At 41.8% G+C, this 26,002-nt stretch overlaps 1 protein-coding gene across 4 annotated transcripts in view; it reads right to left on the reverse strand.

The window, feature by feature from the left end:
* tnika (TRAF2 and NCK interacting kinase a) overlaps positions 1–25,055 on the reverse strand; it is a 61,641-nt gene extending 36,586 nt beyond the window's left edge. Inside the window, exons 1-2 of one of the 4 annotated variants that reach the window (XM_067613503.1) lie at positions 24,602–25,055; positions 12,368–12,433 (exon numbers count right to left, since the gene is read on the reverse strand). In XM_067613503.1, coding sequence (XP_067469604.1) covers positions 12,368–12,433; positions 24,602–24,658 — 123 coding nt within the window. In that variant the 5' untranslated portion in view covers positions 24,659–25,055. The remainder of the gene's footprint in view (positions 1–12,367; positions 12,434–24,601) is intronic. The other 3 variants (XM_067613504.1, XM_067613506.1, XM_067613507.1) reach the window with 3 other exon arrangements.
* Positions 25,056–26,002: the final 947 nt, after the last annotated feature.

A 26,002-nucleotide genomic window follows, 5' to 3' on the forward strand; every position in this document is an offset into this window, starting at 1 on the left:
AAATACCATAGCAAGAAATATGAGCATTGTAAAGCTTTTAATGTTTTTTTTTCTCCATGATTTAATGTTTAACGGTGTCACAAAAGTGTTGATTCAGCTCTAAAAAGCAAGCCACAGATTTGTTTAATTATCAATTAATCTGTCAATTACTTTTTTGATTGATTTCACAATTGTTTTGTCTGTAAACAATGCAAAAATGTTCCTCACTCGTTTCAAGCACTGAAGGTGACATCTTCAGGTTGCTTGTTTTGTTTGATCACCTTTTTCAGCATGTTAAAAATCCTCAATTTTGCATCTGTATAATCCCACACTCAGTCAACCACTCACCATGTTGTCTATATATGTTCTACACTGTACTGACATTTTCTTGTGACACAATGACGGTCCGATGTTATATGGTGCTGATTCATCTCTCATCTCAGCTGTCCCCTTTCATGTGCCGCATGAGGGAGGTGTCAGAATGACACAAAGTACACCTAATCCAGTAATTATCATCAACACGTCATAATTTTGATTAATTGCACCTGCCAAGTGAAAGTAGAGTCTATGGGGAGAGGTACTTGGTATGATGTGTGTTTGACGATGAAAAAACAGAGGTTGTGTGTGTGTGTGTGATTCTCTTTTACGATTTGTCTGCTGCTATATGGAGCTGAATGTTGAGGGGAACAAACACACACATACACACACACACACACACAAGCACTGCAGGCTGCAGAGGGAAGCATCTCTTCATCATTCTCAGCTTGCAGCCTCAGTTAGGCAGGACCAACATGCTAACCACTGCTTCAATACAGCCTGCCGGTGGATATCATAATGCCCAAGGTGTGTCTGTGCGTGTGAGCAAGAAAGAAATGCTTTTACACAGTGTGTGTGCATTTTGTTTGTTGGTGTGCGCATCCATGCCCTTGCCAAGTCAATTACACAGACCCCCCCTCTCGGACACATTTACTATGCAGGACACTTCCTGTCGTAGCCTAGCAACAGTCTTGGCTGGCCAGAGTACAGTGTGCACGACACGTCAACACACACACACACACACACACACACACAGAGAAAGAAAGAGAATAAAGGGAATAAGAGACTATTGTCCTGATATGGGAGAGTTGTTGTTTAGAAGAAGAGGTGAGGATGGGGTGAGGAAAGGAGGGTGGAAAAAGGAAGTGATTCAGATATGAGGGAATGGATGAGCGTAAGACTACTTCGCTGACAGCTGAATTTCACAGCGCATCTGTCCTCTGTGCATGCCGGCTGTGTGGCCAAGCTGCAAGGTCAGAAGAAAACCGTCCAAATTTTACTTTTAAATGACTGTCTTGTGGTTTCAATTTGATCCTTATTTGACTTTCATTTGCACAAACCAAAAGTTTAAACACCCATAACTATGGTTATGCATGTTTTAGCCCATTAACTACAAATCTCATTACTTGGGACGATTTTCAAAAGCCTACCATAATTAAGATAGATTTCCTACTTTCTAGGGAGCCCTTGGTTTCATTCATTTCCCTATGATTAAAATTAACTCAGAGACATGAAACCTTCTTATGTTAGCCAGTCAATCATAATAATCATCTTGCTGCTATTATTTATCAGTTTGGGTTTTTTTTTTTCAGTTTTTTGTCATCATGGTGATGCAGTTGCAAGCAGAGCCATTTTGGAAACCTGCTACCTGTCAGTGTGTTTAAGGACACTGCGACATCTGTGAAGTTGGCTGCCAAAATAGGAAGTCTTTTAATACGAGCAACACCCAAATTCAAATGATCCTTTCAATGCTTGTTATCATTTGTCACCTAGGTTTCATTTTCTGACAACTTAGCTGACCTAAATGCGATGCTTTTTGACATCTGACTCTGCGTTAATGAACTGCAACATGGTCCTTTAACTCTCCGTTTGAATTTTGCAAGATAGAAACCATATAAGTACAAAAGTCAAAATTTTCATTTTTCATTAATTATGAAGAACTCAGCGATGTTATGCAACCATGAATTCCACTTGCATTAGTCTTCATGTCACTTGTTTGCAAATGACCCAGAAAGACAAAAGCAAACATACACACATATGAACACACATATATTTACACACACACACACCAATGGAACAACAGACTGTGATGCCAACTCTTTGTTAAAAGGAAATGGGTCACACCCTAATCCTAATCTGTGCCGTCGCGGTAATCCACACGTACACACAACAGACACCAACATCAAGCAAGAATCCAATGAATGGCATCTAAGTATGCTCTCCTGGCATAGGGCCTGTTGGCATGGTAACGGTATCATAGGGGAGAAGTGCGCTATGGGATGTGCCCCTGAGATTTCACTCTATACATTTTTCTTTCTGTCTGTTTCTACTCTGACAAGCAAGTCCTAGAGGGAGATTACACATTGCTGTCACATACCCACACACACACACACACACACACACACACACACACACACACACATACATAACACATACGAAACTGTATTTCAGATGCGTTAGGGTTGAAGAATTCAGACAAGCAGTGTTTCAGTCTGTACCCTAGTATCAACAACCACTGGTTCTAGTCTGTAGGCTTACAATCCCAGCATGCACAGCAGCGGGTGCCAGAGCTGCAATGCTGAATTAAAGCCACTTTCTGCAAACAAACGTAACAAACACAGTTCTGCTTCAAGGATCCCAAAGAAATAAGGGAACCAATACTCCGAGACACACCTCATTGCAGTTCAAACACCTGCAATCATTCCGCATTCGCACGTGCTCGCACACACACACACACGCACGCACACACCAATGCATGCAGACAAGTGCCCACAAACACACGCAAGCGCACACACTGTTGGGGAATCAGTGAGGCAGTAAATAAAAGTGACAAAGGCCTCTATTCCAATCTACTACTGCACTGCCCAGGAAATATAGAAGCGCCCTGAAGCTGTTCACACACTGGCACATGAGAGAGGAGAGACACAAATTGAGACAGGAAGAGATTTAAAAGGAGAGGAGATATAACGAGAGCTAGTGAAGATGAGGGAAACATATACAAGCGGGGAGCTTGTGGGAAAAGGAGGTAGTAAAGAAAGAGCGACGGAGGAGATGAAAGGAAAAAAGAAAAGATGAGAGGAAGAAAGATGAGCGCAATGATCTGTAGAATAGTCCAGAGGGCTTTTATTGACAGCTGAAGGGAGGGGGGGGGGGTAGGTAGTTGCAGAAAAGAGAAGCTGAATTTTTGCGACAGACAGCCAGCATGTGTTGATTCCACTCTGAATGAAACCCTGTTATCAGCTAAAGCCTACTGAAACAATAATCTATCAAGTCTGAAATACAGCTCATTAACCTGCCTGATCGCAGTACAAAAAACAAGCTAATTAACAAGCCAGTGGACACACAAATGTTTGGGGAAAACAGACTAATCTGGGGTCAATGAAAGGATTTGACGCTAAATAATCTCAAATGCAGGCACATGGTTGAAAGTAAGAGAAATTCTGCAAAAAGGCAAATACACAAATTTGATCATAAGCAACATAGTCACATCTGTCAGTCCTCATGGTGGTGCTAGAAAATGAAATGACACGGCAGATACTGTACACAAAGCCCAAGTAAGTCCATCCTCATGACAGGAAATATGGTCAGTTTAATGCTATATATGTAAAAAGGGATCTGCGGGCATGTGTATGTGTTTCTGTTTATGCATAGAAGACAGTAAAAGCTTGTCCTCATCACAATATCTCCTTTGATGTGATGGAAATAAATCAACCCTAACAGGATAACCACTCGCTGGATGAACATGTGTGTGTGTGTGTGTGTCTAAAGCTTATTTATGGTAGGCATTTGAGGCTGACACAGATTAAATGAAACACAAACTCAACACACATATCAACACATGTACCGTAACCTACACAAATGTCCTTTTTTTTTAGCTGAAATCCATCTAAACAGCGGTATGACCCCCCCCTCTCAAACTGTTAACTCTGTACCATCACAACAGTATTTCCACAGACTAACATAGTGCTTCATTGAGTCACTAACTCATTTACATAGGTTAACTCACAAATGCACTCACTGACTAATTCACTCAGTTAGCCACTGACCCACCCACTTATCTCTCATTTCAAATCAAACTGCCTAATGTCTTGTGCCTCCCTCTCCTCCTCCTCCCCCCCGATGTTACAACATCTGCAGAACAAGCAGGCACAGAACTGGAGGAAGAGAGAGTTGAAGAGTGTGCATGACTGAGGGAACACTACAAAAGGAGGTGCAGCAGGAGGAGGAGGAGGAGGAGGAGGAGGAGGAGGAGGGGGAGGGTTGCGGCGAGGAGGCAAAGCGGCAGGTTCAGCACATCGGCATCACGCTCTGGCGGCTCTGGAGGTCAAACAAACAGCCAAGCTGATTTACTGTACAGAGCGGAGGTGAGAGAGGGAAAAAGCGGAGGAGAGAGAGAGAGAGAGAGAAAAAAACAGCTGAGTGAGGGCACTGGGAAGGAGAGTGTGGTAAGGACATAAAAGATGAATATGAGAAGTTGTTCGGATGGAAGAGAGCAGGGGTAGAGAATGAAAATGAAGAGCTAAAGGCTGTGAGAAGAACACATTCACAGGGAAAAAAGCAGAGATCAGAGGCAATTAAGAATAATAGAGAGAGCCAGGCCTGGTATAGGTTATTGATTTAACTATTGATGGGCAGTAGTTCTAACTGTGGGAATAAAACCTTGGCTAAATAGCTCTTTACAGTGCACACTATCAATTAAAGAGAGGGGAATCCGACTGGAAAACATACAGTAGAGGAGAGAACGAGAGAGAGAGGCACACAGAGAGAGAATGAGAGATTGTTATTGACATCAGGCATGGCTAATTGACCCTGGTCTGGGTGGCAGGAGTGCATTGTGGGTAAGTGGGGCATGTGGCCTTGGGGAAGACAAAGTGAGGATGTAGGCTAATGAACACACTGCCAGGTGTGTGTGTGTGTGTGTGTGTGTGTGTGTGTGTGTGTGTGTGTCACCGCACACAGGCAGAACGAGTACATCTGCTGTTCCCACGGAAACAAGCAACATCCACCTCAGTCACGGTTCACATTTCATTCATAAGGACTCCAGAGATTGAAGTGTGTGTGTGTGTGTACGTGTGTGTGTGTGCGAGTGAGTGTGTGTAGACAAACTACAAAAGGAGCAATGACACGGCGTCAAACTGTAAACAACTGAAACGACGTCTACACCCGGGAAATACAGTAGTTATATGGCAACAGGCAAACACACACACACACACACATATCCGTTTATTGTACACATGAGCACAAACAATACCCGAGCCTTATAGCCTGCAGACACGCCCAGCTGAGACCTTCTGACAGCTTCCCCATTAGCACTAAGGCTACCATGTAGAACTACATTCTTTATTCATTTACATGTGTCAGCCCCTTACCACGCTAACTGCAATTTACTGATACGGTAAGCATGACTAGCTTATACATTTTTTAGGGGAGGCTGTGTGAATGAGTAATGTTCTCCCCTTGTGCGAGAACAAGAGTGAGACTCAGAGACCAAAATTTTGGTGAATTTTTAAAGTAACAGTCATGGCACAAAAGTTGTATCTGGGCTCAGTCGAACAGAAGTGAACATCCACTGTACTCTTTGCAAATAATTATCATCATCATTCAGATTTGTGTCCCTATTTACAGGAATGTTTTGGTCCTATGTGATCAACTTTCATTGCTTCTGATATTATATTATATTAAGTATAAGTATATCATGGTACAGATTATTTCCTCAAAGGAAAAAACAACAACAATGAATGGGTTATGACAGCATTGCATATACTGTATCTGTTACATTTCAATCTGCATTGTTAAAATGTAACAAGTCTAATCATGTTCTGCTTTTTTAACTGTCAAATAATGATGGATGAAGGATGAAATCAAAACCAACAATGCTCTGATCCCAACAAGATTAGTATTGTGCAACCAAAGTCTGATATTCCTCACTGATAAGTGTGACACACCTTTGCAGTTACATAACTTATTCCTTCATTACATGGAACATGGGCACTGTGGTTTATTTTGAACAAATCTCACAAGCACTGTCCTGCTGCCATAAATACTCGCGATGGCACGTATAGTGCTCAACAAATACACTATTTACTCCTGTATGAGCAATGTTTTCTAAAAACTACCATTCCCAGTTCTTTTGGGAATTTCTCATCCTTTATCTAGATGACAGTATATACAGTGTATTCATGATGTGTTTTTTCTTTTTTTCTTTTCCATTTTTTTCAGTGGAAGTAAACAGGATTGGGACTGAGGGTCAGAGTGAGGCTGCAGAAGTCAGAAAGTACTAAGAGATGGACAAACACATTGTTGGTTTTAGTCTTTTCATAGGGTATGTTGATAATAACAAAACTAAAGAATATAACCATCATCCTTTAAAAATTAAGATACAATTATAATATACTGTAAGTGTAATCAGATGTTTCACTGTTTTTCAAAACCTGCTAACTGCTTACGAACAAATCCAAGTGCGCCTGTCATTACTGTGTTGCTATTTTTAACCAATTAAAGGACCAGTGTGTAGGATTTAGTGGCATCTAGCAGTAAGGTTGCACACTGCAACTAACTGTATACCCCTCCCTTTCAAAACAGGTAGGAGAACCTACAGTGGCCGCGGAACTCACGCAAAACACAAAAGAACCTACTGCTACTGTTGAAACATGGAGGTGCAACATGGCAGGCTCCGTGGAAGAGGAGCCACTTCCTATGTAGATATAAAGGGCTCAGCTAAGCTAATAAAAACACAACAATTCTTACTTTCAGGTGATTATACACTAATTAAATCATACTTATAAATATTATATTCCATTTCTGCCTATAGATCCCCCTAAATCCTACACACTTCTACAAGCTTCTGGTTTTCCAATTAGACTATTGATTTCTCCTCATTTTTTTATTTATTTAATCAATAAATCATCAGTCAATCCTTCTGTTGGTAGTACTGAGTGACTGATGCAGGACAGTTTTGGTTATATCAACCTTTTGATCAAAAAAATAAGTTAAACTAAAACAGAATAAAAAATTATGTACAGAGCAGGAAATAACATAGACAGTATAAAATGTAATGTGACCGCTGATTTGTCAAGTTGCCATTTTAGTATAATCTATCATTGACTACTTTCAAAGAGAAACACACTGTATATGCTTGCTTGCTTGATCTTCTTTCCTGCTGTGAAACACTAGCTGGAGGAGTTCAGAACATCAAACAAAGAGGAATAAATGAAGTCACTCTATCTTCCTTCCTTTTCAGAGTCTCTTATGCCAGGCTTTCACACTTCACGCTGCTTCTCTGAGGTGTGTGTGTGTGTTTGTGTGTGCCTGGCGTGCAAATGTGTATGTGTGGTAGTGGCGTCGCGGGCATACAGAGAGAAAAAAATCTCCCACAGTCCTTTGCGGCGTGACTTCCAGCAGATAAGGAAGATAAAATAACTTTGAAGTTTTATGTGGTTCTTAAGAGGGCAGGCGAGGCAGGAGAAGGAGAGGTTGGCCTGGGTGCAAAACAGACAGGGACACTGCGGGTAAAAACAAAACAAGAGACATAGACACAGAGAGAGAAAGAAAGAGAGAAAGATACAGGTGTTGTTGGTTAATAAGATGAAGCATTTCTGTGAGTCCTTACATTAATCTTCGTCCCATCCGTTACATCCAGAGACCCTGGATTGCCACGGTAACAAGATTATCATGATATCAGCAAAGACACGAGGTCATAACTGCACATGACTCCGTTCTGCATTGTGCCATCTCATCTGTTCATCAATTTGAAAGATAACAGAAACCCATGATAAGAAGAAAATCTTGTTCATCTTGTTCAGGACCATACACACACACACACACACACACACACCACCGTCACTCCTGACTGCATGAAACAAACACAGTGACATGAGGCTATGTCACCACTTACATGCTCCTTGAAGCCCATGTACACAAACATATCTTTTTACACACGCACACCAGTGCAGTAAATGGAAACCACAGAGCTGCTCTTTGTACTGAGTTGCTGTCACAGTGGGTGAGCATATAAAAGCCCATACGGCCCAGGTCCCCAACCATCGCTTTTGCTCTGCTGTGTGTGTGTGTGTGTGTGTGTGTGTGTGTGTGTGTGTGTGTGTGTGTGTGTCAGAGTGACTGGTGAATATTTTAAGAGTGCGGAGCACTTCGCCTGAGGAGGAGCAGAGTGGATGTGTTCTGTCATCAGAAAGAAAAAGATTGGTCGCCTCTTCTCCTCTTCTCTTTCTCCTGCTCCTTTGCTGCATGGATACAGCACAGTCATGGAGAGAAACTATGTGAAATGTGAAAAACAGCACACACACACACACACACATACACACACAAATTCACGCAAACACCGGAAATGTTTCATTGCTGCCAAACCCGAGGAGACAAGTCGATGAGACCATGGGCTGAATGTGTCATCGTTCACGTGGTTGTGCATGTGTGTGAATGTGTGTGTCAGTGCCACATTTGTGTTCTTGTGACCGATATATGATTAGTTGCCCTCTAAACTTGTCCTTGCATCCATCAAGGAGAAAAATGACCTCTCCCGCGGGAATGACGAGGAGCTGTGATTAATCAATTAGCCAATCAATAAGCCTGTCAGTCAATAAGTCGTCTTGTCAGTCAGCCAAGGAGCATTTCGGCAAGTGGCTGCCCAGGGATAGTCCCCATTCCCACCCCACTGTGGCATTATGTGTGAGGCGAGGAGTGCTTCCTCAATTCGGAGAACTGCAATTCCCATAAGCCCCATCAAATATTCACACCCATAAGAAAGAAAAAGAGAAAGGGGGGAGACAGTAGAGGAACAGAAGCGTGATGAAATTAAAAAAAAAAAAAGAGGAGAGGGAGGGAGAGCTGGAGGGATGAGAGTGGAGGAGAGAGAGACGTGGCAAAATAAAGAGAGGAAATACCAATGAGGGAGCGGACAGAGGGAGTTGATGAGAAAGAGAGTGACAACAGTAAGAGAGAGAAAAGGGAGAGAGAGAGCTGAAGGAGGAAACAGAGAGAGAGAGAGAGAGTGGAAGATGGAGAGGGAGGAAAGTGGAGAGAGAATGTGTTTAATTATTCAGCATTACCCGTGTTCTCTATTTATGGCCCTTTTAGAGCAGCCAGTAGAAGCTATATATACACGCGTACTGTAGGCACAGGCTGCTCCCTTAAGTACAGCTCAACAGGGAAGTTTCAACCCAAAAAAAAATAAATAAATTAAAAAAAAACGGGGTTACCAGAGGAAAAACGTGATTACATATTGATAAGAGAAATGTGCAGAGGCGAGGAATGAAGAAGTGAAGGGGATGAATATACAGAAGAGGAAAAACAAGGAAACAGAACTGCCATGGAGATGTAAGATGAGAAAGGGAGGCAGAGAGAGAGAAACTGAAGTCAAGCTAAAATTATCTTTTCGCTGCGGCTACTCGTCTATCACTGTTCTCGGCCAAACTATTTCTTGCTGACAGGGAAATTGCAACAAAAAACAACAACCTGGAACAACTTTTCAAGATGTTTTTTTTTTTTTTTTTTTAATTGAGATGAAATTTTTGGATGTGCATGAGAGGGGGAAAAAATGAGAGAGATGGAGAGAGAGAGAGAGAAGAGCACCACAGAGCAGATCTGTATCATTTAACTAGATGGGGTAATGGAATTGTTGATAAACCTGTTATCTCTTATTCACAGACACACAGAACTGTAGCTACACTGCACATTATTGGCCCTCCATCACCAATAACATAAAACACTGTGCTGGCCATTACTATCACACGCATATACACACACACACAAAAGGGATGCATGCATGGGTACACATAAACCTACATATCTCTAGCTTCATTACACATAGTCCACCGAGTAAAATGCACTGCAGCAGAATGCAGTGGACTGGTTTGGTCTTGTTTTTGCTGCAGAAAAAACACCAAAGTATCCCATTACTGCTCCTTGTTTTGACATGTTTTCATATTATAATCCTATTGAAAAGCTTAGATCTCCGCAATCATGATTGCTTCAGAAATGTCATAGTTGTTAGCTTTTAACCGACGCGTTTTTCACTTCCGACTGGTTAATTAAAGTTTCAATAAGCCCAAAGGTAGCCTGAATCTGCCTATCCACAGAAGTAAACGGTCAATTTCAGTAAAATTAAAACCTTTTTTATCTCATATGTATCTGCGTAAATTTCCCAACAAATTCACCAAGGAACAAACTAAAAAGATTATATAAAGAAGGTATAAAGATTGTTTGTATATGCTAGAGTTGTCTGTTCATTCTCCCTTTTGCAAACAGCTGCAGCAAACATCGGCGTGAAAGAAAATATCAAGGCACAACTTGTTAACTTGCAGTGTATGATCACAGACACATTAGAGAAAAACTGGCCCCTTGCCACCGAGCAAATTGAATTTATTTTTGGAATCACAGCAAGGAGTAAAAATCATATTTACAGCCCATCTGTCTCTAATCTTTACATCTGAGCGAAAATTCAAAGTCCACCTGTGTTCACTCGATTCATTGATTTTGACTGGAATACTGTAGTCCAGAGGTATATATGATATTCTTATGTTATTTTCTCTGATATAACAAGTGTCTCAAATGGTTCAGAGAGAGCCAGAGCAATTCCAGTTCACTAATACCTAGCAGACTGAAGGTCAATTTATCTTCTCTGTCTGTGACTGAAAGATTCACCTGCTCACAAGAAGTTGATCCTTTTCAGGCTGCTTACTTAGATAGGGGATCTCAACCGCATAAGGAATTTAAAATAGATGGCATTTTTTGCTCAAGTGACGCCGCTCCTTATCTGTATGTATGAGTCACATTTTTTCCAGTTCACATCTGTGTCTATTTGTGTAGTACTTAAGGGGCAATTTGAGCACTACAAAGCATTTTCAGCATGTTTTCTGCTTTTTTTTAATTTAAGATTTATATCTATATTAGGGCTGCAAGTAGTGATTCATTTTACTAACGATTAATATGTGATTGTTTTCTGTCGATCAAGTAACTGATTTACTCACTTATCATTTTAATTCTACTTTCTAATGTATTTTGTGTGCACATGCTTGTATGTGAATATTTGTTCTTAAAGTTTCCTTGCATATTTCCATATATATAATGAGCATTTGGCCCACAAAGCTCATTAAAATATCTATTGGACACATTCAAAACATCATAGGTGTAAAACAGAAAAGAAAATCGTACAAATGTAATTTTCTGAGCTGCCAAGTAGTAAGAAGTAATAGTATGAACCTCACGATTGACTCCATTTAGTATTATACACTGTGTGACACCCAATCAGAAACCAGTGTGGATCAGCTGTATGGGCTACAGGCCCAACATGCCGCTGCTGTTGCCATAGGCATTCTGTGGCTCTGTAATGTATAGGAACAGACTGGCTGAATGTCAGCCAGTAAATGAGCCGTGACTTTCACCAAGACAGCACAGTCAGCAATAAATGGATACACATAACTCTCCTGTTCTCCATTCCTTTTGTGTTTTTTCCTCCCCTCTGTCCCACTCACTCACACACACACACACACACACACACACACACGCAGATTATTTCTCGGAGAGTGAAGAGTCATGTCCAACCTCTGCCTGACCTTTCATCTGGTCCAATCTGCTGTAAGAACAGCTCCTCTCCATCACCACCTGACCTTGACTCACTGCTTCATTAGACACAATCTAACACGCACAAAATACATGCGCTCACGGGGGCCTTCACATGTCTATATCTTCAGATATTTGAACAAACACATGTTTATTCCAGCCATAGGTGATTGAACAAAGTGCCACAGGCTGCTGTAGAGTGGCAGGATGAGGCAGCAACATCAGGAAAAGGAAGCGAGGACTGGAGAAAGATGGGCCGACATGGAGGGAAGAGGAAGTTCAGACAATGACATGGACGGAAAAATTGTGTTTGAACGACAGCGGGAAACAGCTGAGTCCAGCTGACAGCAAAACCTCAAACCACAGTGATGTCACAACAGACACCAATTAAGAACAAGCACTTCCCACTTCCCCCTACAGATTTTATTCTAGTCTAGTCTTTTCCCTCTCTAATCTAAAGGTGTAGATGTATAGAAAGACATGTAAATACAGCAGGGAAAGGGAGAAAAGGAAGAAAAAGGAGTAAAGGAACTTCTCCTAAAATCACTTTAACGTGTCCCAGTTTCTGTTTCTCCTCTCTGCGTTTAAGTCTCTTTTACATTCGCTCCATTTCTCTCAAGCTTGTGCGTTGCTTTTATCTCCTGTCTTCTCTGTTTCCTTCAGTCACAATGCATATTTCTATTCTTTGTCTCACACACTTCTGGAGAATACGTAAGAGCTGATATGATACAGAGAATACTATCAGAAAGATGGATATCAGTCTATGTGCATATCTTACCTTGTACACCTGTCCGTATGTGCCATTTCCCACGAGTTCAACCAATTCAAAGATCCCAGCAGGGTCCTAGAAAGACAAAGGAAACATGATGGGATTATGATCAATAGGACTAACAGGAGCATTAATTCATACATTCAACTCAAAAATAATGTTAAAAACCCTTCAGTGTATATTGAATTGGATTTAAAGAATTATAAAGTATTATAAAGTATGACGTCAATTTCTTAACCACACTAGCGGCGTGGCACGAGGGATGGCAAAGTTGGATGGTCGGTCCAGACACTTTGGTCCAGACTGAAATATCACAACAACTTTTGGATGTACTGTCATGAAAGTCTGTATGAACATTCATGTTCCAGTGGAATATCTATACATCTACTACATGAATTGACCCAAAATATTGTAGACATTCATGGTTCCAAGATGATGTCACCTAATAGGCTTGAGTGGTACCAAGGTATTACGGTATAGCAGAGTATTTAGAAATCCCCAAAGTATGATTTTCAATAATGTCAAAAATACAGACACTCCTCTAGACAATTACGTGTTCATTCATTCTCACTAGTGTTATGTTATGGATTGTTTATAGCTTTAATGTTGCTAAGCTAGCAAGTGTCTTTAAGTCTGTTTATAGTGAGTGTGTTAAGAGTTAGTCAGCACTGAAAGTGTTTCGTTAGTCCAGTTTAACCTGCAGGAGTTCTGAAGGCTTGTGTAACGTGTCTTTCTGCCAAGGAGGAAATAAACTGCAGAAACTGAATATGTCAAATACCGCTGTCACAGATAATAAGGAGCTCAAAAGATAAACTGGCAGTCGTATAAATGCTAACTGCCGGTGAAAATAATTTTTGACTGCTCCGAGAGCCTGTTCGGAGAGTGTGTGAGTAAGTAACTATACTACGGTGTAAGTTATATTCAAAAAGTATTTTTCCAAAAACAGGTGTTGGAAAAGGGGGGGGTCGTCTAATAATCAGGGTTGCCTTATATTCCAGCTAACATGGTATTTAGGAACCAATTATTTTATAACATCTAAGGTTTAAATTATTTTTTTATGGCGGTGGTTATTTTACTATGACGGTTTGAATGGCTTTGCTAATTTGTGTGATAAGGAAAAAAAAATCAGTACTGTAGCAGCTCTATTAGACACACAGCACTGTAGGCTAGACAGTGTCATACATGCAACAATGACGTCCAGCAGCTCAGCTTTTACATTTTTTGTTGTTTTTTTGTTAAGCACAGATACTGTCATATACCGTATACCCTGGCGAAATGTCAGGAAGGTATGAAGGTATGAAAAAATAGATACCGCCCGAGCTCCTAATGACTTTGGTAGTCGCTTAATCTACTAATCGTTAATTAGCAAATGCTAGCATGCTAACACACTACACTAAGATGGTGAACATGAACAAATATACACGCTAAACATCATAAACATCAGTATGATCACATTGTTATTATGAGCATGTTAGCATTCTGATGTTAGCATTTAACTCAAAGCACCACCAAAGTACATGCATTTTGAACAATTATGGGAGTTGTACCTCTAACCCAGTCGGTACTGAAGTGTTGCTCAACCAACTGAGCGCTACGAGTGTTGACACATTGGTCTGAAATGCAGTGCTGGATTGTTTTAGGCCTGTGTCCAGACTAGCTAATCATTTAAACCAACAGTCGCTGGGTTGCCAACACAGAACTCAACACATCTCTGACACAGAGCAGCTCGAATAGAGCATAAAACTCACTGACCCCACACACACACATACACAGAGACACACACACACACACACACCTCCCCCTTCTACTCTGCCGCATGTTGCTACGGCATTCCAACAATAGCTGGTATTCACCCTCTCTTTCCTTCTCTCTCTCTTTCACACTCTCTTTGGTCCACCAGCTTCTGTTCTCCAACCGGCGTTGTCCAGGACAAGTCTTTCTTTACAACGCTTCTCTCGTTTCAACAGAGTCCCAGAACCACTGAGGCGTTTTACCAGCTTCTGTTGAGTATCTTTTCATCTAGTGTGTCCTTGCCATTTGAAAGTTTTGTAAACTTTACATACCTTTTTTTTTTTTTGTCTCAGTCGCAAATCTCTTCAGGTTTATACCTTGTTCTTTCAGCCAAAGGTGTCAGAAGAGCTAGTCTTGGAAAAAATTCATATCCACAGTGTATGTAAATATGCAATATCAGCACTCTTGCAATTCTCACTATACAGTGCTTGTAATGTCAATTGCCTTGGACATAAAGCCAGTTGTACTGGGTCAGATACAAATAGTGTTTATAAATGATTCTGATAGAAGTAGAATGCGTCTTCGGATGAGCCAGAGAAGGTGTTTAAAGATGAGATCTTCGACTGGGGCAGAGCTAGAGGCTTATTTCGTCGCTGATTCACTGAAATAAACCGCACCATTGTGTAGATCTGCACTGGGACTCACGCAAAGCTGGAGAACAGATGATATTACACGATACCCACTTTTCACAGAGTATTCCCCTCTCAATAAAGCATCTTTTTATTTCCGTTCTGAAAAGCCACACACGCACTCTATTTCCATCCCTGTCTCTCCCCTAGCCTCATCACATCTCTCTCCTGCATCTTTTCGTACACAGTCTGTCTTGTTTTTGTTTTTTTTCTTTTTGTTGCTTTCTCACTTTCTGCCTCTCTGTTGAACTTTCCGATAATTTTGCTGTCATAACATGCATAAATAGAGAAGGAAATGACCCGAATGTGCATTTTGGGCCCTGCAGTTTAATACTGTGTATATGCTCACGGTATCTGCAAGTGTATATTTTAATACTGTATCCTTGTACATGTTTACTTTCTATCTTTCCTTCTCAGTTTTTCCTCTCTCTCTCTCTCTCTCTCACAGTCTCTCTCTATCCCTCTCTCCCTCGCTCTGTCTATATATGTTAGTTTCTGCGGGTCTCAGCAGACCTGTCAACCTGTCATCCGCTTCTGAAGACAGGGCCTTGTGCTTTTTCTTGCTCTCTCCTTCCTTTTCCTGTCGTTTTCTTTCACCCTTCTCTCTCTCTCTCTCTCTGTTGTGTGCAGCAAACACAAAGACACACAAGCACGTGCACAAAAAGGCAGACAAACTCATTCTCTCGCTCTCCGTCTCAAGTACATCCTCCCGCTGTCTCGCTCTCTCACACTCTCATAACCACACACAAACACACACACACTCAACAACTGTGCCAAAAGCACACTCCCACACGAGTGCTAGCGTTCAAATGTTCTAACGACTATGAGTGGGCATGAAATGAAGAGTGTGTGTCTAACTAAATGCGTGTGTACATGCGAGAGAGAGTCAGAGAGAGAGACTGCAAGCCACTTTCAGCAGTGCAGACAGCAGCATCCAGTAGTGTGGCTGTTTGCGTTGCCATCACGCCTTGAGCTTATGCAGGTAGATTTTTTTCCTCCCCTCACTTCTTTTGTCTCTCTCCAACTGTGTGTGTGTGTGTGTATGTTTGGCAGCTGTGTGAATTTACTCTCAGAGCTGCATACAAACTTCTGACAGGAACTCCCAAGACACATTCAAGGATGCACTCTCTTTCTCTTTTCACACAACAGAACCACACAGATAACACCAAAGCATGCACACACACACACACACACACACACACAAATGCATATGTATATACTGTAGGCACCACAAGTACTGGACATGCATGTGGAGCTTCCTTCTCTGCCACGCACAGCATACAGAATGAGTGCTATGGCTAGAGAAACAGAGCGTTTTTGCTGCTCCAGTTCATACATGTCCTTAGGCTTGCTGATAAAAATATAGCACGATATCATTCATATTTTATAGGCCACTTGCAGAATGAGCTCTCAGCGTGCGCCAGGCTTTGTCAGCGTGTCTGCGTTTGTGCTTATGTATGTGCGCGCCTGTGTATCAGTGGTTTAGAGTTCCCTATGACTGGAGCAATTTTGCCCCCTTCCCCTTTCTCATTTTGTGCTCCTGCTGAGCATTTAACGGCGTCACATGACTGCCACATGACCTCACCGGTGGCCGATGAATCACTGTGCGTCTGTGTGAAGCTGCTGAATAACAGAAATACGTTAATTATAGCTCATTAAACAAAATAAATCGGCTGACAAGAGGAAGAATGACTATCAGGCATTTGGGAGGTGATGTATGGTAAAAAAAAAAAACACAGACACATCTCCAAAATGTGAATCATGCACCATCATGTGATGACGGTGCAGGTTTTTGTTTGTTTTTTTTTACTTTTTTGAAATTATTTCATAACAGACCTGACATCTGAGAATTTTCCAAACCCACAAAAGAGCATGACTTCCCTTCATTTCTGTAAGAATGTTTTTAAAGAAAAGTTTCATTAGCAAGGCTTTCACACATCACAACAGCGATTTTACGTTTAAGTGTCTTTAAGATCGTGAACTATTTGTCCAACCTCACTTACCACTTATCTAGAAGTGTGAAAAAGAGCAACATTATCTTGCAAAATTCAAAGCGTGACATTTAATAGTCAGACGTTTAATCTCCATTGTAATTTTTTACACACTCCTAGTAGAACATAAAACAAGAAGACAGGATTTCTTCTGACATCCCTGAACATCCACACATAAAAATTCTGCAAAAAAAGTATTTTGCCTCTTTTACTTCATTAGTGGCTTATTTTTTTTTGCCATTTCTCCTGGACATAGAAGGGTTTTGTGCAAAAGTACGACCGAACTTTGGACACTGAGATGAATACAGCACTGAATCCACTCTTTTCTCTGAACAGGAGGTCTTGGTTCATGAGAGGCACAGGCCATTATAAATAATAGCTTTTAGAGTGCAGGGCTGCAGTTCTTGTGAAAGCCACTTTACAACATGTGTGAGGAATTCTACTGACTGCATTCGTATTTTCATTCCTCAACCTAACCTTAATCCTCTTCACTACATTCCTGACCCTAACTCTTACCTAACCAAAAGCTAATCCTGGTGCTGTTCTGCATTAAAATCCATCTCAGTGATCTAATCACAGCTGGTAAATAAAAGGTGTGAACATATTCAATCTGATCACCAAAACCACATTCAAAGATGATAAGGGATTATCACCACACTGCATACATACGTATTTGTTCTTCACCACACCGTGCCACAACTTCTGTAGGTGAGAAGTTGAAAGTACACATCTGTGCGTCAACAAAGCAATAACAAATGTGACTCATATCCTGATCAACACATATAACAATGATCATCTGTTCGTAGCTCTCTCTCTGATCTGACTATTATGTTGTCAGTCAATGTGACCATTTCAGCGTTGGATTACAGAAATACTGTTTCCATCGGATGAAATGACTTTTCCTCATGTACATGTAACATGAGAAACACCTGAGAATCTATTTTTGTTTCGTTGTCTCTGGCTGCCGCACAAATTCCTGATCCATTGTGCCAAATCATACCAAGACGGCTATTGTGCACAAATGGTTGGTGCCAGAGCCATTCCTTATATTTTTTCAGGTAAATATTTGAACTGAAGTGCCTTCAAAAGAAAGACAAACACCCACACCTGCTGACTAATGAATGTATTCTTATCTAATCACCTTTACTTTATACAAATATACCAGAGAAATCTCTGTAACCTGCAGATCAGAGGAAGTTTTATTACCAAAGAAATGTAACTGATTCGCCATAAAGGGCTTGGTATGAGATATCTATCAGTTATGGTTTCTCTTATCAGTTGAAGTCCAAACATTTCTATCACAGTCTGTCACACACACACACAAATACACACTTTAACAATATCAACATGTGACGTGGATTAGTAGGAAATAAAGCGTAAGATGGATAGAGAGGCTGTTTTTGCACCAACTGTGCAATATGTGAAAATTAGATTTCCATTAAAAAACTGAAATAAATCAGTGCAGATGTGGGAGCTTTAATCTGTGAGGGTGCACAGTGGCCCAAATTACTAAAGAGATAAACTATAATCTCAAAAGAAACTGCACTCTTACAGACAAAAGCACAAGCAATTTGTTCTTTGTATTCATGAAAAATCTTATGACATTATATACAGTATCTACTGCATGTTGATACTACTACCTACTGCCTGCCTCTATGTGTACAGATGTCTTCAAATTGCTGGTTTTGTCAGACCAACAGTCCAAAAAACAACACAAAGCAGAGCAGTAAATCCTCATATTTGAGAGAATGGAACCAGCAAATGGTTGGTGTTTTGCCTCAGGAATTACTTACTCACTTAGTAACTAATTGACTGATTATCCAAGTATTCGTTCATTCATTTATTTTCTTTTGCCCGAAGTGAGGAATCGACTAATCATTTCAACACTAGTGTGACAAATTTATGTGATGAAGATTGTGGTTAGCCTCAAAAGGTGAGTAATATCAATTCACAAATTCAAAAGGTTCAAGATTCAGTTTAGCTTAGCCTACATAGATGCTAGATAATGGGATTTGCAACAGAGTGGTATAGTTTGTGCCTGAAAGTTACAATGATTACAATTAAAGCTGCACCAACCACAATTTAGGTGACAGAGGACTAATGACTGCAGTTCTCATCTGCTCTACCAAGTGCTTTAGTGTCTTTCAGCTCATTGTTTTGGTTTTATGGGCTGTAACCTTCACTGTTTTGATTCACCGCCCTCATTAAAATAGTTTCCAACAGGCATCCGTTTTCAGCAAAAAGACTCGACTGCACACTGCCTGCCCAGCACCAAACCCCAAAACAGACAGTCAGCCACTTGCTAGTGAACATAGTGGAGCATTTAGCAGCTAAAGTACCAGACATTTGCCTAAGAAGTTGGTGGAGAGGAAAACTAAAAGAAGAGTTAATATTGACTGACTAACAGTCATCAGGTGGCCAGAAACATAACTCAAAATGAATGCTAACGTTGCTCTGTGTCTGGTGGATATGTAAATAGGCAAGACATTTGCCATATCAACTGTATAAGCAGATATATGTCAATGATGTGTTTAGAGCTTGTTCCACTGCCTTCCACTGGCCACAAAAAGTCTATTAATGCTGCTTTAAGTATTACAAAGTGGGTTACGCATGCTTTTCGGAGAGTGATGATACCTTAGCTTACACGATATGAATCGTCTGGGTGCTACAAAATGCTATTTAATGCATTATAACAAAAAAGGGGAAAAAAGTATTTGTAAAGCTAATAAATTGTGTTTTAAAACCCACCCTGACTGTTTCTTTCATATAGGTCTACTCTGTATCTATGGTATATCTATGTTTCTGTGTACTAGACTGTGCAGCCAGGTGAGTGCTGTTAGTGTCTATAGAAAGTGAATTACAGAGAAGTGAGGTGGATTGAATTAGAGACCCTAAGAGGATGATAGGAGTCATGCTGGGGCCAGGTCTGCCTCTTATAAAACCACTTACACTTAACAACACAGCTCACCAATGCTTGCTTTTACAAGGAGATGCTGTGGTAGCCTAATTCCCAGTACATCTCACCCAGACCATTAACAGGAGTCAACCCTTAATCACAGATTTACAGCCTGCCGGAGACGATACACGCTGCAGAGTTTGTTCTGCGATGCTAATGAACCCATCCGCTCCTCGCTTCTCGCATTCCATCCGTCTCTGCCAACTTGTCATCTCACACCTTTTCCTGTCATCTCTCCATCCATCCTTCCATCCCCCTCATCATTCATCTTTTCTTCTCAATTTTTGCCTGACGCTCTCTCCCTGTGTCGTTTCAATTAATCTTGCTTTCCTCGCTGCCCTGCACCAAGGAAGTCAAACACAGCAGAGGGATTCATCTCCTACTATGGACTTGTTTACATGCGCATGATTCCTTCAAGCACTTAAGATCAAGTGTGTGTGTGTGTGTGTGTGTGTGTGTGTGTGTGTGTGTACACTATGCATGTGTTTGAGTATGAGAGGAAAGAAAAAGGACAACAGTGTGCTACAGAGTGTGTGCTTGTGCATGCTCATGTTTTAATATATAATTAAATGTCTTTAAAGCAAGATGATGCATACTTATTACAGTTTAAAAAGTTATAATCTGGAGGATCATAGCTTTTGTTTTATGTTTGTGTTTGCTGGTTTCTTTTGGCATCGTGTTTTCTGATAAGCAGATATTGCTGTGCTGTTTTTGCACTGCACTTCCAAGAAAATTTGAAAGTCAAAGTATGACACTGTGATGTCTCTTTCCTTGAAATTGCACTTCCTTTGCCTGCTCAAAAGCTGTGCTTACACTAACTATAAACCACTGGTGTTTTTGCTGGAAACACAAACTTCATAACTTCCTGTGCATGAGAGAATATTCCCAGGAAAACCTGCCCTTAACCTGAAAATTGAGAACAACAACTCTTTCCTGGACTTGGTATAGGCTGAATTGCTATTTTCCTAAATCAGCTGATGATAGCAAGTAGAGGGAAAGGACATAATGTCAGTGATAACTCATTTAATTTGGTATATTTTTGTGCATATATCTTAGTGCCCGTATAAGTATAGCAGAGAATTAAAGACTTGATGTGGCTCCATCAGTGACTTGGGGGGGAAAAAATAGGTCAACTAGAAGCAGGCAGGCAGAGTGGAAAGGAGGGTGGGAGGGAGAGGGGCATTTCTCAGCGACAGACTGCCATACAGTATATAGACTATTCATGAATAAGCTCTGTGTAAGCCTTGGGCACTGCTGTGGCCCCGTTACTATGGTGTCCGTGGTGAAGGGCCGAGGAATGTGGCCTTACTGGGCAACAGGGATGAAGAGGGAGGGAGGGAGATCTGGAGAGGGGTCTTTGCCTTGGACTACTTTAGTCACTGGTCACATCTCCACCTTTAGCCCAAGTGCAGCCTTTGTCACTTTGTCTTCCTCTTCTCTCTCTGCTCTCTCTGTCTTTCGCTGTCCCTCTAAATCTCTCTAAGCTCCATTCATCTTCACACGTCCCGTTTCTCTCTCTGAATCCGTCGCTGTATCCTGCTGCGTCTTTCCCCGACCATGTCACCATCCCTTCATCCTCACCTGCTCTCTCTTTCATCTCAGATCTCACACCTGAGTCCCTGCACAGCACATTAGTCTACTGCCAGTGTGTGCGTTTGTGTGTCTGTGTGTGATGCTGTGGCTATACTTCCTGCTGGTTTACCATCTGTTGCTCTCGTCAGCTGACTGCACGAACCCGTGCTTCTGACGCCTCTGACCTGCATGTGTGAGCGCGTGTCCGTTTCACTTTAGATAAAAACCACTGTCTGTATAAAAGGAAAACCACAATGTTTCGGCCTCTTCTGTTCTCTAGGTTGACATTCTGAGTCACGCCGAGACAGAGAAACAGAGATGACATCTCCGAGACTGGCTCCAACTCTGGCCTTTCCCACTTGAGTGAAACATGCGGCATCTATACAGGTGCTGCCGGGGCTGATGTGCGACAACAGCAAATGTCAGAGAAAGCCGACGAGGCATGGGGAAGAGAGGGAGAGAGAATAACAGAGAAAGTGCAGAGACAGCAAACATGAGAATCCACTTTTCTTTCTCCATTCTACTTCCCACTCAGTTCTATCTGTCTGTGGCTTTGTGTATCAGTGTGTGCATGTGTGTGTCTGTGAGATGGTCATTGTGCCTAAGAGTAACCCATTGCCCCACCCCCCGCCCCCATCGCCCCCACACACACAGACACACAAACACAATCCCCCATCATCACCACCACCAATGCCAGTATTATAATGACCCCCCATCCCTCCTCCCCACCTCATCATCGTCAGAGCCAGCTGACCTACTTCCTGTCTAGTCTGTCCAGTGGTTGACTGTACACTCATCTGAGTGTGTGTGTGTGTGTGTGTATGTGTGTGTGTGTCTTATCATGATAAGTCAAAACACACAATGAAAAGACGGAAAAATGAGGGGGGGGAGCAGGAGGGGAGCAGTACAGATAAAATCATAAAGAGACAGAGGTAGCGCTGAAACAATAATGGGAGTGTACGCTGTAAACAGACAGGTCCAGTCCAGGCATGTCTTGCTTTCCTGAGAACGTCTATGGTGTTTACCATGAGAATGTATGTTGTCATTATGGAAAAAGAAATTCCTTAGCAGCTGGGATTTCCATTTGCTGTAGAGAGAGAACAAAATGACATCTCTGTGGTATATCTTACTTAAACTCCTCATATTATAAAACATATTACCTCTTACTTAAATCTACTTAAGGGTTTGAGTAGATTTAGATATGGAAAAAATATTTCAGTCCACACTATCTGACAGTATCATATGTTGTCTTATTTTGGCTTGTTACAACTCTTCATTCAGGCTATATGATGTTTACACTGGGTGAAACATTCAAACCCAAATTTCATTAACTCCATTAAAAGGTTATTTGGGTTTAAAGCTTATAATTACTGGTCAGTGGCTGGTCATGGGGGTTAAAGGGGGTTTTTATGTTACTACCTTAGCCAAAGGAATCTATGAGTGTGCACATACAGGTGTCAAATGATCACTAATGATGAGACTGCTTCATATTCAGATACGTACGGTCTCACATACACGCATACTTTCAGATACGCGACCGTGCCATGTAAAATGCAAATGTATGAGCATGTGCGCGTGTGTCCTTGTAGCCGCTTCTGAGTCACGGTGAGAGACATGCACTCGAGATCACGCCTCTGAAGGAACAGGACATGCATGGGCTGACTCCCAATAATGTACAAACACTTCCCTCCTCTTCATCTCCTCTCTGTCTGTCTCATTCTCGCTCCCCTCCTCTTTTTCTTTCACCTTTCCATTCTACCTCCCCGCCGGCGAAAACGCGCTACAGTACATACATGTAAAACCCTAGAAGTAATGTTTGTTAGCTACACATCACTCACCTCCTCTGTGAACGTTACTTTTCATGCAGGGGAGGTGGGCAGCGAGATAATGGTAAGAGACAGAGCGGCTGGCAAATAGACAGGGAAGTGCATTCAGTCAGTCAGACAGACAAGATGCTGGAAAAACAGGCGACAAAATTGATGGAGAGAAAGATGAAGAGCATGCGGGTTAGATAGATGAACAGTTGTCATTTAATCAGGGAACAGATAAGCAAAACACAAAGAGAAAGGGACAAGCAAAGAGAGAATAATGGTATAAGAATGGACATGCAGGCGTAATCAAGCAGAGAAGGAAACAGGTGAATTCAAGCAGGCAGACAACAACTGCATTGTGTGTGTGTGTGTGTGTGTGTGAGCGCATGTGTGTGTGTGAGATGTGGTTTTGTCGCTCAGAGCGTGAGCAGCAGCAAACAGGTCTTTAACTGAAGCCCTTTTCTCATGTGCAGCATGCCTTACTTGTGTGCAGCTGACTATCAGCCCGGCAGACACCCACACATTAAAAGCACGCACACACACACACACACACACACACACACACACACACACACACACACACTCAGAATAACACACCATGCCCAGTGAGGCGAAAACATGGGTATCCACGCATAAATACAACTGCAGAAGGGCTGTTTGTGTGTATGTCTGTCCATATATGTGTGTGTGTGTGTGTGTGTGTGTGTGTGTTATGGTTTGCAGCACACACTGGATGAACAAAAGAACTGGCTATTGCAGCATGCGAGGCTTCAGCTTTGATGGAGAACAGGCTACACTGACTACAGGTAGGTTGGCACTCACACACTCACACACACCAACACACAACGAGCATTAAAAACAGCAAGAGGGGAAACTAGTTTACCACTATGGGGAGGGGGGGGGGGGGGGGGGACTCTGCAAAAGATAACAATTTGAGGCTAAAAACAAGGGACAACCTCTCTCACACTTAAGCCTGGACAATCAGCAGTGTGAGAGAAAAATAGGTTAAATTCCACTACTGTCTGAATCAAGGCTGATGGGCCTATAATAGGCTGGCCCAGTGAAAAATAGATACACAAACACCCCTATCCAGGTCAGCAGAATCCCAGCAACAACCTCAATTCAGCATCACTCACACACACACACACACACACACACCATCAACATTCCTGTTACTGACATGAATGAAGATATGGCATCAGCAGCGCGAGCCAGATGTCATATTAGTTAAGGTCTATATATAATTTGATCTATAATTTGACACATTGTGACGGCCTGGCTGCCCGTCTCCCACACATCCGCCTCTTGCAGCCTCCTCCTCTGCTCTCCAGCCGGTTGCTATTCATGGAGCGCTGTCAGGTGCAAAGAGAACCAGAAACGCGCGCGCGCACGACACGCACACACCGGTTTGTTTCAGATGAGGCTAAATTTCAAGCTTAAAAAATAAAATTACAAAAAAAAAAAAAAAAAAAAAGTAAGTCACATCATCTCACCCTCAAAGCGGAAAGGTCGATTTCGTCCAGACTCCGAGCTGGAGAGTCACTCGCCATGATGGAGGACACAAAAAGCCGCTCTCAGTTGCCCGATATCCTGAAACGGCCGTTTGCTGTCACGACTGTGTGGTCTTCTGCTGCTCAGAATCTACTGTCCTCTGTATCTCTCTCTCTCTCTCTCTCTCTCTCTTCTGCACAGTGATGTCTCAGCGAACCGACAAAATAATAACAGTCCTCTTCTGGTCGGCAGCAGGACGTGTCTCGGACCGGGAGCGCACAGCTAGAGCGCGGGGAGGATGGGAAGCAAGAGCGCCGTGCACATCGGTGTCTCCAGGTCCATGTTTGCGGGATGTAGACGGGTACAGAGAAAGGTGAGAGTGCCGTGGAGAGTGGATTGCCGTTAGTGCTCGTCTTTGAGCCGCTGCTGTGACAGCCAGTGGATATACAGAGGGAGGGAGAGGGAAGGGCACTGCCTACTGCCTCACCAAACCACGCCTGTTACTGGGCGGGGTTTGGTGAGGCAGCAGCAGGGACCCCCAAACTTTTTCTTGCTAACTGAATTTTGATATAGAGCAGTATCATTTTGTATGTTGTGTAAAGTAGATATGAGGATATAAAGGTCATCCGTTTTGTTTGTGAGATGATGATACTTAAGCTGAAGCAAAATCTCAGCCACACAGTCAAAATAAAAATATTACATGAGGTTTTATGGTTGTATTGTATTGTATTATGTAGTAAGATGTCTTAAAGGGGTACTCCAATGATTTAGTATTGCACTTCCATAAAGTGTGGGGACTCAAAAGATATAGTGTATTTTTTTTTTTTTTAAAGAATGGTCAAAATTGGAGCAGCAGAGTCTGAAATGTCCTGAATTTTGGTCCCATGTGAAGATCTAAAAGACACTGGATCCTACATCTCCTATACTGCAACTCCATAGATTCTTTCAGTAAACCTTCCATGGCTTTTAATTGCCCTCATCTTCCATACTCCACACTCACAGCGTATATAATGCAGGTTTTCTGTCAAAAATTTGAACTGGAGCCTAACTCAAGATAACTCTGATGGCTTTGGAACCATTTTCACACACTGAGTAGAAATCCTATGATGAGTTAGTTGAAGTTCATACGTAAAATTGGTGGAGTGTCCCTTTAGAAGCTCCCAATCTGACAGACTAGACATAATATAGTACATATTTTCCTGTCTTCACTGTGGATGAGGAAATGACAATTGATAAGAGTAAAAAATAATGATTGAAAACATTCTTATTTTGCAAATCATGAGAGGAAGCTTTTTGAGGATTCCTGGATTCATAATCTCACTTAAGGAACCACTAGAGCTGCCTGAGCGCAAGCAATCAACATACATATATTATGAGTGTTTCAGATTATGCATCTGGCATTT

Source organism: Thunnus thynnus, chromosome 16 (assembly GCF_963924715.1).
Source record: "Thunnus thynnus chromosome 16, fThuThy2.1, whole genome shotgun sequence".
In the NCBI taxonomy this organism is placed as follows: domain Eukaryota; kingdom Metazoa; phylum Chordata; class Actinopteri; order Scombriformes; family Scombridae; genus Thunnus; species Thunnus thynnus.